General features: G+C 45.7%; 1 protein-coding gene across 2 annotated transcripts in view; it reads left to right on the top strand.

Moving 5' to 3' along the window:
- CACNB4 (calcium voltage-gated channel auxiliary subunit beta 4) overlaps window positions 1-15,537 on the top strand; it is a 302,149-nt gene that overhangs the window by 207,603 nt on the left and 79,009 nt on the right. For both annotated transcript variants that reach the window (XM_082261118.1, XM_082261119.1), the window contains 2 exons: window positions 10,843-10,962; window positions 14,351-14,473. In XM_082261118.1, the coding sequence (XP_082117244.1) occupies window positions 10,843-10,962; window positions 14,351-14,473 (243 nt within the window). The remainder of the gene's footprint in view (window positions 1-10,842; window positions 10,963-14,350; window positions 14,474-15,537) is intronic.

Consider the following 15,537-nt stretch of genomic DNA (forward strand, 5'->3'; position numbering starts at 1 on the left):
CAAAGCAGCCCCGATCCTCCTTGTCTCGGAGTCCACTCCTGGCTCCCCCCTCACTGAGTGCCCCCATAGCAAGCCACTTACTATAGGGGCAGGGCCGCTGATAGGGGGGTGACCACCAGTCCTCCTGTAAGGGGCCCGGGCACAGAGGGGGGCCCAACAGCATGGGGAACTGGTTCGGTCAGGCAGAGGGGCAATTACAGAAGGAAGTCCTATGCGGCTCTCTGCAGCAGCTGAAAGCCAGTTTCTTCCCCCTCTTGCCAGCTTTCAGCTGCTGTGGGGAGAGACACAGACACAGGGCATTATTCCTGTAATTGCTTCTCCTACAAAGATCCCCCTCCCTGTTCTGCCTACTTCTGATTCCCCAACCCCCCTCTCCCGCAGCGCTGCAGGCCTCCCTGTCCTGTAGAAAAAATAAATTGTTAAAAAAAAACCAAAAAAAAAAAACCTAATAATTAAACATTGTAATGAATCACAAAGAGTTGTAAAATAAAATAATCTTAAACATTTTTAACATTTTTTAAACATTTTTTGGTGAAAATATTGTCTTGATATATTTGGGTAGGGGGGGGGGGCCCTGCCAAGTAGGCTGTACAGGGCTCCGTGATTTCTAACAGCTCTAACAGCAGCCCTGTATAGGGGCACTCATGTGAGCTTGCTCCTGAGCTTGCTCTGTGTTTCTTATGGGGCTTGTTGGGGTGTTTTTTTTTCTTTTTTTTCTTTATCAAAGACATGTAGCTGAATACATTTTGGCCAAAATTTATGAAGAAATTCATTTTTTTCTTTATAGAATATGTTTTTTAGCGGAAAGTAAAAAATATTGTTTTATGTTCAAATTTTCAGTCTGTTTTCGTTTATTTCGCAAGAAATAAAAAAACCCAGTGGTGAGCAAATACCACCAAAAGAAAGCTCTGTTTGTGTAAAAAACAAAAATTATATAAATTTCTTCTGGGTACAGTGTTGCATGACTGAACAATCAATCGCAAGTTAAAGTAGCACAGAGTTAAATAGAAAAAAAACTGCCTGGTCATGAAGGGGGTAAAACCTTCTGGAGCTGAAGTGGTTAATTGCTGGGTTAATTGCTCATTATGTTTAGTGGGTTTTACATGAGGCTCCATCACTTACCTGATTCTTCACTCCAGCTCCAGCTCTGGTCTGTGGGCAGAGCCTTACCATTATCATGTACAATATAGGGACATATGCCCTGCATGATACGCTTACATGACTGGCATGAGACCGGTTTCAGTTTACAGAGGAGCTGCTGATGACTGGTCACAGCACTGGAGGGAGCCGAATAAGTATTTATTCCCCAATCTTTTTTTTTTTATTTTAAATTCTTTTTAGTACATTTTTAAAAACGTAAAACAGAAAAACATAACGATAAAAAACATTCTGAGCCGGTTCACGCCCGTGCAGCACGACTTCATCGCGGCTTGCAAACGACTTCTCTAATAGAAGTCAATGCAGGTCGCTCCGACTTCGCCCCCAAATAGTGCTTTTTCTAAGTCGGAGCGACTTGAGTCGCTCTGATTAGAAGGGTTCTATTGCACAGAATGGAGGGCTACTTGTCAGGCGACCAAGTCGTGGCAGTGTGAACCGGCTCTAAAAAACACTGGTAGTATTGAGGGCCGTCTTTAATATTTATCGGACCCTGGGCAAACATTTTCTTGGGCCTTTCCGAATCCACTTATCAACTATTTGCAGGCAGTGTTGGCTCAAGGGGCAGCTTCTTTGGGCCCCACACCAATGACTGGGCCCTGGGCAGCTGCCTCTTTGCCCTGTGTTAAAGATAGCCCTGGTAGTATTCCTAAAATATACACGTAGTACTGTCCCCGTAGGGCTTGCTGTGTGATGACTTCTTGGGCCTCCTCGGATTACCTGCAGACAGTCACTGAGAGACAGTTCACACATCCTTTCTTACTCCCAGTTGCTTGTTACGCAATGTATTTTTTACTTTGGGCTTGATCCAGAGTTCTTCTTTAATGATCAGCTGTATGATGATGATGATGATGATGATGTTTTAAAAACTGAAGTTAAGGACGATCTTTGTAATGCTCTTGGCAACCAGTCAGGTTCCAGTCCAGTCATTTTTCTCTAGTGAAGCTTGAAAAATGAAATTAAACACACATCTGGGTCATACAGCATCACTTGTGCTTTTCTTTCCTCTGGACAAAGTAATGACATCAAGGCTTACAAAGGACTTATTTCACTTTACAGTTTTTACAGAAAACTTGGGAAAACAATCGTTGGCCACTGCTGAACTAGTTCTGAAGAATCAACTTTTTTTTTTTTTTTTAACTGTCTGGTTCACACTTGTGCGGCTCTACGAGCTGCGTTTTGCACGGGCACCACAGCCCATTAACTTCTTACTTCTTGCCATCAGGGCCAATTCTGACACTTCACTTCTACATGTAAAAATCTGCTTTTATTTTTTTTTGTTAGAAAATTACTTAGAAGCCCCAAACATTATATATATATTTTTAGCAGAGGCCCCATAGAATAAAATGGTGGGTGTCACACATTATTATTTGCGCAGTGGTTTTCTTATGGGAAATAAAAAAATACTAAAGTTAGCCCAGTTTTTTTTGTATAATGTGAAAGATGATGTTACGCTGAGTAAAAAGATACCTAACACGTCACGCTTTAAAATTGCGTCTGCCCGTGGAATGGCGGCAAACCATGGTGCTTAAAACCCCCCATAGACAATCCTTAAAATGCCTTTACAGGTTACCAGTTTAGAGTTGCACAGGAGGTCTGGTGCTAGAATTATTGCTCTCCCTCTAACATTCACAACAATACCTCACATGTGTGGTGCGATGTCAGTTTACATATGCGTGCGGGAGTAATGTAGGTGCTCGCATTATCATGTAAGCACGGTGGGACGGAGCGCTTTACATTTTTTTTTTTTATACCAAAATTGTTTTTTACACTTTTTTTTTTTTGGGATTAACTTTATTGCTATCACAAGGGATGAACAACATGGGCATAGGCCGTGAGAGGTCCTCTTTATGAAGAGATTTGGGTCTTAGACCCCAAATCTCTCCTCTAGCCTCCTATCAGATCGGTCTGATCGGCTGCTTTCCTTAGCCGCTGGTGGCCAGGTAAACAAAGAGGCGGAGCCGAAAGTGATGACATAACTTGTCGCTCCTGGTTTCCAGGGTTACAGAGAGAGGGGTATGATGTTAGTTCCTCTCTCTTTCTGTTTAGGGCAGCCATCGCCGCCAGCCACATCGCTCCCGGGCACTGCGATTGTACGGTAGAGCCCGGGAGGGGGGTGGGACCGCGTTCCGCCACAGAAGTGATGGAGTGGCTAATTAGCCACTCGGATCACTTCTGCATGAAAGAGAATCGCCGGCTAAAGATATACTTACTGGAATGATGCCTATAGGTGAATGCATCATTCTGATTAACTACTGAAACAAACCAAGGGATATCCATGGACTTCCTCCCGGAAACACAGAGAAAAGGTCCTGGTTTTTTAAATCGCAAGTGCAGTGAGGATCCCAGTGCGGGAAGCAGATGCTGAAATTTCCAGTGCGTATGGGCGTTCTTAGAATTAATGGCACCCGCACGCGTCTCCTGTGTTTTTCTGTGTGGATGGTTGTGGTGGCGTGTCAGGGTAGGGCGATAGGGTGGTCGTCACTTCCTCCATGTTTCATTCTCGTTGGGTGCCAAGTGTGGGTCACATAGGAGGCCTACCCCAGGGTGGGTTCTTTTGGGCTCTGGTGGGCACCTTGTACAGGGTCACTGCCATACACATGGGATACCTTTACTTGAGCCATGCTCACGACCCGGACAGATGACTTAAACGTGAACAAACTCTAGTAACCTCTCTTTATGTAATGTACTTCACCACGGTTTCTTGTGCATTTAGGAGGGACACGCAGAGCCAATGCTCTCTCCACCTGTCAAGCGTATCACCACTACCTCACTTCCAGTCATGGTATGGGATTCCGCCGTGTACCTAGCATGGACTCCATGCGTGCACTTCATTTTATAACTTTCTCTTCCATTCCTGTGTACAGGATAAGGGCCTTGATGTTGCAGATCGGCTCCCGTTACTATGGGAGATGGATCGCAGAAAGAGTGCCGACAACATCTCCCTTGCTGCAAGAGGCTGTTTCATCTGTTACATGTACATGCTTATGACGGGCTGCTAGAGAACCCTTCTTTACATTTGTTAACCACTGTATCTTCACGCTGTATTAACTCTTTGTACTGATATCTTCATAGCCCAATGGGCTTCAGTGACCCGCTTTGTAGACTATGTGTGCCGATTACTCACATTGCACCCCTTCAGTAACTTCAGACCAGGTAAAGGTAAAGTTAGACCATGTGTGTCCAGGTAGAGCCCTCCCCCCTTTTATTTACAGCACAGGAAGAAAGATGCAGAGCTCAGAGAGGGCGAGAATAGGTTAACTCTTTCCCTCCCAGCTGGAGCAGCATTAACCACTACCTACCCACGTGTGGGAACAGGTGCAGACCCTCTGAGGGAACTACCCGCACAAATATGAACCAAGCCTAATCAATGGGCTGGAACAAGTATTCAGAGTGGGAAAGTGAGACAAAAGTCCTTACCTGCATAATTGATCTAGGTCACTGAACAGGCATGCCACTAGCATTTGCAGAATAAGAAGTTAGCAATGACAGCCTCCATGTTTCTCTCATGACAGCTTTCCTTTAAATATAATGTTACTGTATAATATACAGTCATTTATATATAATATGAATAATATAATTGTGAAGTTTTTTTCGTTTCCATAAAACAACATCAACAACAAGTGCAAATTTTGGTAAACTTTAAAAAAGAAGTATCACTTCATCTTTAAATGTTTACCAAAGCATTGATTGATCATTTACTTTTGAATTTGCGAATGAACAGTGAGCACTGCGGGGCTGTACACAGTGGGAATCATAGAAAGGGGGCAGTGCCTAGTGCTGTGTGCTGTGGCTGTCCCAGGGGAACACCTGTAAATTGGGCTTTAGCTGGGGATGGAACTACAGCACAGCACAGGCAGAGGTAAAAAATGTGCTTTTGAAGCAAAATTACTAAACTCTGTTTTTTTATGTTTTGTTTTTTTGGTAGTTTCTGCCATAATGTGCTGGTATGCACCACATATTTGCACATAATGACAGATTAACTGGTCAAACACAGCCCTCCAGCGCTGAACTGTCACCACTCCAGCTGTTCACAGGCACTTCCATCTTCACCCGTCTTCCTTCAGGGTTCATTTTCTCTAGCAACTTGCATGGCCCTGCTGTGATGACATCACTCTAACACATGTGGGGATTCACATCATCATCACAGGAGTCATATCATCACGCTGCAGAGTGTCATAAACATACTCTGAGCTGCGCATTCATGGCTCAGTGTACATTATAGCTGACAGACGTGGGAAGCATTTATAACCGAAGACACTAACAGGGTCTACCCACCTGTCAGCAATTTTTTTAAAATGTGAGTTTAATTTCACTTTTTTACACAAGAGGGCTAAATATTAGAATGGGACCAAGTGCTAAATGTACTAAGGCATTCAAGAAGGATTTTTAAATTGTGCCAATATTTCTTTAACCAGTCCTGGACCGGAAGGATTTTCTCCCTTAATGACCAGGCCATATTTTGCGATTCGGTACTGTGTTATTTTAATGGACAATTGCGCGGTTGTGCGACGCTGTAACCAAATAAAATTGATGTCCTTTTTTTCCCACAAATAGAGCTTTCTTTTGGTGGTATTTGATCACCTCTGCCATTTTTATTTTTTGCGCTATAAACAAAAAAAGAGCGACAAAAAAGAAAAACAATATTTCTCACATTCTGCTATATGACATTCTCCAAAAAAAAAAAATTAAAAAATCAAAATTTCTTAACATCTCAGGCCAATTTGTTTCTTGCTACATATTTTTGGTAAAAAAATCGCAATAAGCATATTTTGATTGGTTTGCGCAAAAGTTATCACGTCTGCTAACTATGGGAAAGATTTTTTTAATGTTTTTTTTTTTCTTTTTACTAGTAATGGCGGCGATCTGCGATTTTCTGCGGGACTGCGACATTGGGGCAGACAGGTCGGACCCCTAACTGACACTTTTGGGAGGACCAGTGACATTTCTACAGTAATCAGTGCTAAAAATATGCTCTGTTACTGTAATAATGACACTGGCAGGGAAGGGGTTAACAGTATAGGTGATCAAGGGGTTAAATGTGACCCTAGGGGAGTGATTTTAACTATATGGGGGTTGGGCTTCTGGGATGACCATAGAGACATGTGATCCTATATAGAAGGATCACATGAGCTCTGTGATCATCCCAGGGAGGACGGTCAGCGGTGTTTACAACAGCTGACCGTCCTTCTCTCTCAGCGGTAAACGATCAAGAGTGTTAGACGGCAATCGGAGCCGCCTGACACACGCATCGGCTTCCCCGCTGATAAGCGGGAGCGCGCCGGCGGCGGCACGCACTCGCCCCCTAGCTCCTCCCAGGCAAATGACGTATGCATACATTGTTTTGCCTGGGAGAGCCACTCTGGCACCGTATATATACAGTATGCGGTCCGCAAGTGGTTAAAGCTGATCTCTAAAACACACAATGTATTACAACTGTGCAAATACCATATGTCCTTTAATGTATTTTTTAAAAGAGAAGTATGGCTTTCAAAAAACCCAGACATTTATACTGACCTAGGTCCCTCGCCGGCTCTGTAGTGAGAACTGAGCAATCAAACACTGCTGATCGGTCAGTTTTCCCCCTCCGCTCTAAGCATTGACTGTCAGTCAACAGCTCTCTGTTCCCCCCTCCAGTGCTCACTGGAGCGCTGGGCTGTGGTGGGGGCAGGAGGGGCTGGCTCAGGCTCTCAGCATATTGCTGAGAGGATGAGCCAGGTGCCGATCCAGGCTATGGTCAGGAATGGATCTTTCTAGAGCCTGGGCAGGCTCTGTGGCATAAGTGGACAGTGGGCTTCAGCCTGCTGTGGGCTGAAAATGGATCACAGGGGTGCAGAATGAACTACCCTCCTGTGATGCACAGGAGAAGTACAACCAATGACTTCCGCTGCTCTCAGTGTTTCCTATGAGACCAGGAAGAAAGAGCTGCAGCGCTGCTGCTGGGACAGCACTGGAGCAGAAGAGGAGTCAGGTAAGTGTTTAGGCATGGCTGGCGGGGGGGGGGGGGGGGAGATTACAATAAAGTAAAAAACCCTTTAAGTTTAGAATTACTTCTATTCTCTTTGTATTGCTTCCTTTTGTATGAAATCTCTGGTGTTCCTGCCAGTCCCTCTGCTTTCCTGTTGAAAACTGACCACACTAAGCAGGAGAGCACACAGTGATCAGTTCTGTAGCTGTGCTGGGAACTCAGCCTGGCTCTCCTCCAATGATCACACTTGTGCGGACACACCCTCTCTGCACAGCCATTCACTGGGAAGCTCAGTGTTCTGCTGCTTCTCCTCCCCCAGCTCTTATGTATTTTAATATCTATGCAAAAATGTTTTGCCTTTCATTTCTATTTTAAACTGAATGGGTTGTTTTTCAAGTTAATTGTTTACTTTAAATAACGCCCCTGCTATAGATGTAGGCGATTTACATACCTCCTGAAGCCTGAATGAAAAGCTCCCAGAGGTGACATCATCCCGTCTTGCCTGGTTGCTGAGACGTTGCTAAGACACTCTCAGCTGATACAAACCCCCTCACATGCGCTTTCTCTCCCCTGTCAAAGTATCTCTGAGCTCAGCAAAGCTATGATGGAGGAGAATGTGGACACCACATGTGCAGGGGTTTGAGAGATTGCTCCTGTGATGGTGGGGATGAGCAGTGATGGCTAAGAAGTGCCCTAGCAACAAGGCATGATGAGGGGATGCCTTCTCTAGGATTTGTTTGGTCAGGCTTTGGGCGGTATGTAAATGGCCTTTATCGATAGTAAAGAAGTTATACAACTTTATTCAAAGCTACACAGTTTTTTTTTAATCTACAGACACCCCTTACCTGCAAATGCATTTTTTTTCGGTAAAGGTGAACTACATTTTTAAGCAGAACAGATAGGTCACCTTCCTGCCCTCAACCAGTGTTTGGACAATGGAGGAGCAGCAGCCAACAGATAGGCTCATCCCTATGATCTCTCACCTGTTTTCAGCATGCTACTTGTCATGACTAGGGTATTAAAGATGATTTGTCTCCATTCTGCTCTGACTATCACTAAAATAACCACATGACCACAGGTTGGAGTTAAATGGCCATAGCAGCCTTTTATTAACAAACTGTATACATAACAGGTAAATAACACGTTACACCCAGTTTTTTACTGGAGCCTCAAGGTCCCGGTAGGCATCAAAGAAGGAGGTACCTGCGTCCGACTTAATTAGTCCAAGTACCAACATACCAACTACTGGGAGCCGTACCTCAGACGGGTCCCTACCAAGTATAAGTTCTCACCATCAGGGGGAGCCGTACCTCAGACGGGTCCCTACCAAATATAAGTTTGCACCATCTGGGAGCCGTACCTCAGACAGGTCCCTAACAAGTATAAGTTTGCACCATCTGGGAGCCGTACCTCAGACGGGTCCCTACCAAGTATAAGTTTGCACCATCTGGGAGCCGTACCTCAGACGGGTCCCTACCAAGTATAAGTTTGCACCATCTGGGAGCCATACCTCAGACGGGTCCCTACCAAGTATAAGTTTGCACCATCTGGGAGCCGTACCTCAGACGGGTCCCTACCAAATATAAGTTTGCACCATCTGGGAGCCATACCTCAGACGGGTCCCTACCAAGTATAAGTTTGCACCATTTGGGAGCCGTACCTCAGACGGGTCCCTACCAAGTATAAGTTTGCACCATCTGGGAGCCGTACCTCAGACGGGTCCCTACCAAGTATAAGTTTGCACCATCTGGGAGCCGTACCTCAGACGGGTCCCTACCAAATATAAGTTTGCACCATCTAGGAGCCATACCTCAGACGGGTCCCTACCAAGTATAAGTTTGCACCATCTGGGAGCCGTACCTCAGACGGGTCCCTACCAAGTATAAGTTTGCACCATCAGGGAGCCATACCTCAGACGGGTCCCTACCAAGTATAAGTTTACACCATCTGGGAGCCATACCTCAGACGGGTCCCTACCAAGTATAAGTTTGCACCATCAGGGAGCCGTACCTCAGACGGGTCCCTACCAAGTATAAGTTTGCACCATCAGGGAGCCATACCTCAGACGGGTCCCTACCAAGTATAAGTTTGCACCATCAGGGAGCCGTACCTCAGACGGGTTCCTACCAAGTATAAGTTTGCACAATCTGGGAGCCATACCTCAGACGGGGTCCCTACCAAGTATAAGTTTGCACCATCAGGGAGCCGTACCTCAGACGGGTCCCTACCAAGTATAAGTTTGCACCATCAGGGAGCCGTACCTCAGACGGGTTCCTACCAAGTATAAGTTTGCACAATCTGGGAGCCATACCTCAGACGGGGTCCCTACCAAGTATAAGTTTGCACAATCTGGGAGCCATACCTCAGACGGGGTCCCTACCAAGTATAAGTTTGCACCATCAGGGAGCCGTACCTCAGACGGGTCCCTACCAAGTATAAGTTTGCACCATCAGGGAGCCATACCTCAGACGGGGTCCCTACCAAGTATAAGTTTGCACCATCTGGGAGCCATACCTCAGACGGGGTCCCTACCAAGTATAAGTTTGCACCATCAGGGAGCCGTACCTCAGACGGGTCCCTACCAAGTATAAGTTTGCACCATCAGGGAGCCATACCTCAGACGGGTCCCTACCAAGTATAAGTTTGCACCATCTGGGAGCCATACCTCAGACGGGTCCCTACCAAGTATAAGTTTGCACCATCAGGGAGCCATACCTCAGACGGGTCCCTACCAAGTATAAGTTTGCACCATCAGGGAGCCGTACCTCAGACGGGTCCCTACTAAGTATAAGTTTGCACCATCAGGGAGCCATACCTCAGACGGGTCCCTACCAAGTATAAGTTTGCACCATCAGGGAGCCGTACCTCAGACGGGTTCCTACCAAATATAGGTTTGCACCATCTGGGAGCCATACCTCAGACGGGTCCCTACCAAGTATAAGTTTGCACCATCTGGGAGCCATACCTCAGATGGGTCCCTACCAAGTATAAGTTTGCACCATCTGGGAGCCGTACCTCAGACGGGTCCCTAGCAAATATAAGTTTGCACCATACTAACCTACCAGGACCTTGTACCCCGCTTGCTGCCATGACAAAGAACCACCCCCCAAAAGAAGAAAGCCTCTGTTAAAACAAAAACCAAAAACAAGGCCGGTGGACCGCACAACCAAAAGTCAGAAAAAACAAGAAAATACAAGAAAATACAAGAAAATGGGAGGGAGGGTGGGAAATATCCTCCAATGCAGCTTTCCTCTAACTGAAGACTTCCTGAGGCCCCTAGCTTGACCTGTCCCTGTAGCTCCACCCCTTCCTGGCCAAAACACCAATGAAAAGTCCCACCACTTATATTTTCTATCGTACTGGGCTGAAAACTCCTCCTTGTCCCAAACCCCTTTAACCCCTGTCATGCCGGCCCTCCGTCCATTCTCTTCTCTCCTTTACTCCGGGCCTCTCTGAACATGCATGTGTAGCTCCATGTGCTGTCCCTCTCTCTGCCAGCCTGGGTTCTACTGGATGGATTACAAAGGCTGATATTAAATCAAAGTCAAGAATTTGCACTGGATGTATTTAAATGTACAGTTAATTGTTTTTTTAAATAAATGTATAACTGCATTCCTTGTGTTTTTTTTTTTTTGTTTTTTTTTTTTTAAACAGCCCGGAGTTCAGCTTTAAGATGTGTATACTCCTTGATGACCTAATTTCTTTTCTCTGTTTTGTAGGGCTCAGCAGATTCTTACACAAGCAGACCATCCGATTCTGATGTATCTCTGGAAGAGGACAGAGAAGCAATACGCCAAGAGAGGGAACAGCAAGCCGCAGTACAACTTGAGAGAGCCAAAGTAATGCCTGATAACTTCCACTAATAACATATTTCTATCTAAAACCGGCTCACAACATAAACCTTCAATACCGACAGAAAAAAAAGCATTCACTTCTGTGAAAACAAGCTGAAGGTGGCCATATACTCAGCGAATTCCAACCATTTCCCGGTGAACATGCAGAAATGTGCTCATTGGGTGGTCCTGCTGGCCACACTCCATTCAACAAAAGTTGATCGTTCAATTGACTTTTGCCGAGGGAGCCTGCTGGAATATTTGCAGTTAAACAGTGGCTGCATCCAATCAGATGCAGCCACTGTTTGCATATTCTGACAGCCGCTGCCACCTAAAAGAATACAATAGCCCAGCAGGAGAATTTTTCCACCCGTCCTGTTTAGCGTGAATAGAGGAATCTGTTCGATTTCTTTTGCTCAGGCTGAACTAAAGAAATCTTTCAGTGTTTGACCATCTTTACAGTTATGTGGTCTTCTTATTCTTAAGGGTTTATTTAGACTTGAGGTTGGTGGGCATTAGAAACGTGCAAATAAGATGTGTTTTTAGCACTCCTAAATGCCCCCCTCTTAAGCTGCCATTTGGACGGTTTAAACCTAGCCTTACACTTTTAACATAGTCAGCTATTTGACTATCAGCTCTTGTGTGTGATCACTCTTCCTCCTCATGTATTATAATTATAGGGAATCTGTCTTTTTGCCAATTCCGTGCAAAGTGACTGGTTAACTTGACAAGGCACCCAACCCTGCACATTGACGCTTCTAACCCTGCACATTAATGCTTCTAACCCTGCACATTGATGCTTCTAACCCTGCACATTGATGCTTCTAACCCTGCACATTAATGCTTCTAACCCTGCACATTGATGCTTCTAACCCTGCACATTAATGCTTCTAACCCTGCACATTGATGCTTCTAACCCTGCACATTAATGCTTCTAAGGCTCCATGTACACGGGACGCTGGAAATGGCCGTTTAGGAGCAGTTGGGCGTTTTTTTCAGAAGCCCCTGAACCCATCTACATTTTATCTTATCTGTCCATGTACACCAGGTCGTTTACAGTCATTTGCAGGCAGTTGCGTTCAGGGACTGTTTTTAGAACGCAATTATTTGCGTTCGAACGTGTGTTTCCCGGCGTTTCAAACGCACAAACGCGTCCGAACGCGTCTGAACGCGTCCAAACGCGTCCGAACGCGATGACCCGCGTTTAGCGTTCGCGTTTTTTCATTTTAAAGGGGAATAATTTTTTTGACCTCTAGGAACGCTTCTAAACGCAAACGCCCGCAAACGCCGCTAAACGCCCGCTAAACGCGGGTACAAACGCGACCGAACGGACGTTTCAAACGTCTTAAAAATTCCAGCATTCAAAGGGACTTTTAACAACGTCCCGTGTACATGGAGCCTAACCCTGCACATTGATGCTTCTAACCCTGCACATTGATGCTTCTAACCCTGCACATTAATGCTTCTAACCCTGCACATTGATGCTTCTAACCCTGCAAATTAATGCTTCTAACCCTGGACATTAATGCTTTTTTTTTTTTTTTTTTAAACAGATAATGCTTCTAACCCTGCACATTGATAATTCTAACCCTGCACATTGATGCTTCTAACCCTGCACATTGATGCTTCTAACCCTGCACATTGATCATTCTAACCCTGCACATTGATCATTCTAACCCTGCACATTGATCATTCTAACCCTGCACATTGATCATTCTAACCCTGCACATTGCTGCTTCTAACCCTGCACATTGCTGCTTCTAACCCTGCACATTAATGTTTATAACCCTGCACATTGATGTTTATACTCTGCACATTGATGCTTCTAGTTCTAACCTAGCACATTGATGTTTATAACCCTGCACATTGATGCTTCTAACCCTGCACATTGATGCTTCTAACTCTGCACATTGGATGAAGCAAGGGAGGGTTATAACCACTCTCAGATATTTTTTGGCGATCTGTGTCCCATTGCGGAGATTTCCCTTCACTTCCTGTCCCAAAGCCAAACAGGAAGTGAGAGGAAATCCCTGCAAATTAAGAGAATTCCTTGGGGACCCCCAGGTCACCAGAACTAGTGTTCCCATTGGAAGATTTCCCCTCTATTACTTTTCTGGGGACAACCCACAATTTGAGATTTTCTTTTACTTTCAGGCTGGGTTCACACTATTGCGATGTCAGACGTTACATCAGTGGCGGCTGGTGCATTGGGGGCGCAGGGGCGCCGCCCCCCCCCCCCATACATGCGTCCGGCCCCCAAATCTACATGCGGGGCGCCGGACGCATGGAGTTCAATGGGGCTTTTTTTTTTTTTTTTTTTTTTAGCATGTGATTAGAGTCAGAGGCTCTAACAGGCTAAAAAAAGGGTGGGCTGGGGGCACAGAGCACTGCGCCCCGAGCCCACCCAGTTGTGTGACAATAGCGATAGAATATTCGCTATTGTCACACGGATCCTCCTCCTGGCCAATCAGGAAGCAGGTCTGAGACCCATTTCCCGATTGGCTGAAAGGAGAAGCCATGCCATTGGCCATGGAGGAGGAGGGAGGAGACGCAGAAGACAGGGGGAAGAAGCTGAAGCCGCCGTGTGCTGCTGCTGCCTGCCCTCCCTCCACATATCCAGGCAAGGTGAGTAAGCCGGCAGGGGAGGGGGGGTGGTTTTATGGTGTGCGGCCTGGTGTGGTCCGGGGGGGGTAGTATGGTGGTGCAGTCTGTCTGCCCCCCCGGCCCATGGAGCACCAGCCGCCACTGCGTTACATGTGATTTGCACTGCATTGCTGTGCAGATCACATGCAATGTCTGTGCGATGCAAATTCAGCCATAGAGATTGTATGGCTGAATTTACATTGCATTGGGACCAAAATGGTGCAGGACCCTTTTTGCGATCCGCACTGGAATCAGATCACATGGGTGTTCACACCCATGCGATCCAATTCCTGCACCATTTGACAGTTTACACTCTAATTTGGGGGCGTCATTCACTTTGTATTGACACTCACAGTGGTTCGCATATGGCAGTGTGAACTGCTTGCGAGAGAGATGCAATGCCGTAAACCCGCACTGGAATCGCACTGGTTCCCGCATCACATATGTGTGAACCCTGCCTCACTTTGAATGATAATGGAGAGGGTGAATCTCCAGGGACACAGACCGCAATAAAAACTGACAGGGATTCTAATCTCTTTAGTTATACTTTAAGGAAAGAAAATTGCATGATGTAAGGCTAGCCTGGTATGGCCAATGGCCATATTAACATGCGGCTTAGCAGTTGGGGGGGGTTGAAGGGTTGGTAAAACCGCAGCTCAACTGGCCGCCTGTGTAAACAAGGCCTAAATGTTGGTAATATTGTATAATAGTGCTGCTGCTCTGTATTTATAATAGCTGTATGTGTCTTTAGACCAAACCGGTGGCATTTGCGGTAAAGACGAATGTGAGCTACTGCGGGGCTCTGGACGAAGATGTCCCTGTGCCAGGCACTGCCATCTCCTTCGATGCCAAGGACTTTTTACACATTAAAGAGGTAAATGGGGGATGGACTTCTCTTGCCACCTGTCACTAACTAATAAAACAGCCGCGGTCAGACTACAGCTTGTTTAGGCTAAAAGGAAATCTGACCAGCTGCCAGGCCTTGCAAGACAGGATGATTAACCTCTTCAGCCTCATAGAACTTTGCCAGCTGCATTTTTGATGTAGCCCTCATCTGCCGCAGAGCTATAAAGCAATGAATCCAATGCAGCTGGAAAACCGATGTCAATAATGGACTTTTTTCCTAGCTGGGTTCTGCTTTAGACTGTGCTCACTGATCGTCCACACCTAGATGGGGCTACTGGTATGACCGTAATAAAGTATGCATTAGAATAGTATTTATTAAAGCTGAACTCCTGGCAAACAGCATAATACACAAATAAAAAAATACATAAATGGGAACTATGTTACCTGACAAAGGATTTTTATTTTTGTCCATCCAGTCCTGAGATTTATACAGCTCTGACACACACAAAAACAGGCACACGCCGGTGCCTTTGGACAACTTTCTGAGTATCCCAAGAGCTTCCAAACCCAAAGAGTTAAAGTGACCATAAAGTATATTCTCTAAAAACAATCGGTATACATTCATTACTTAATTACCCCATTCTTACTGTGTTTTTCTGCCTCCTTGTAACATCCTCTGTGAACAATTGAGCCTCTCCTTTTCCCCCTTCTTTCTGTTTGTTTGGAACAAACAGTGCACATTAGTTGCGTTCATGTGCACTTCCCTATGCACACTAAAAGCCCCTTAGTCCAGCGAAGGGCCGGATGTGGCCCTTTGCTTGCTTTTATATAGCCCTTGAAACCTGGAAACATTACTCCCCCCCCACTGTCACCAACAGTGGGGCATAATTCCTGCCACTCTATTCCTCCTACTGACACCAATGGTTCGGCACTAGTCCTCTCGCTGACACTAAAGATGGGAAACTATTCCTCCCACTGTCGCTATATATGGGGCACTCTTCCTCACACTGACACCATCTGTGGTGCACTATTCCTTCCACTGATACCAATGATGGGGCACTATTCCTTCCAATGTTTCAATGATGGGGCACT

The sequence above is a fragment of the Pelophylax lessonae genome (genome assembly GCF_965119305.1).
Source record: "Pelophylax lessonae genome assembly, chromosome: 6".
Lineage (NCBI taxonomy): Eukaryota > Metazoa > Chordata > Amphibia > Anura > Ranidae > Pelophylax > Pelophylax lessonae.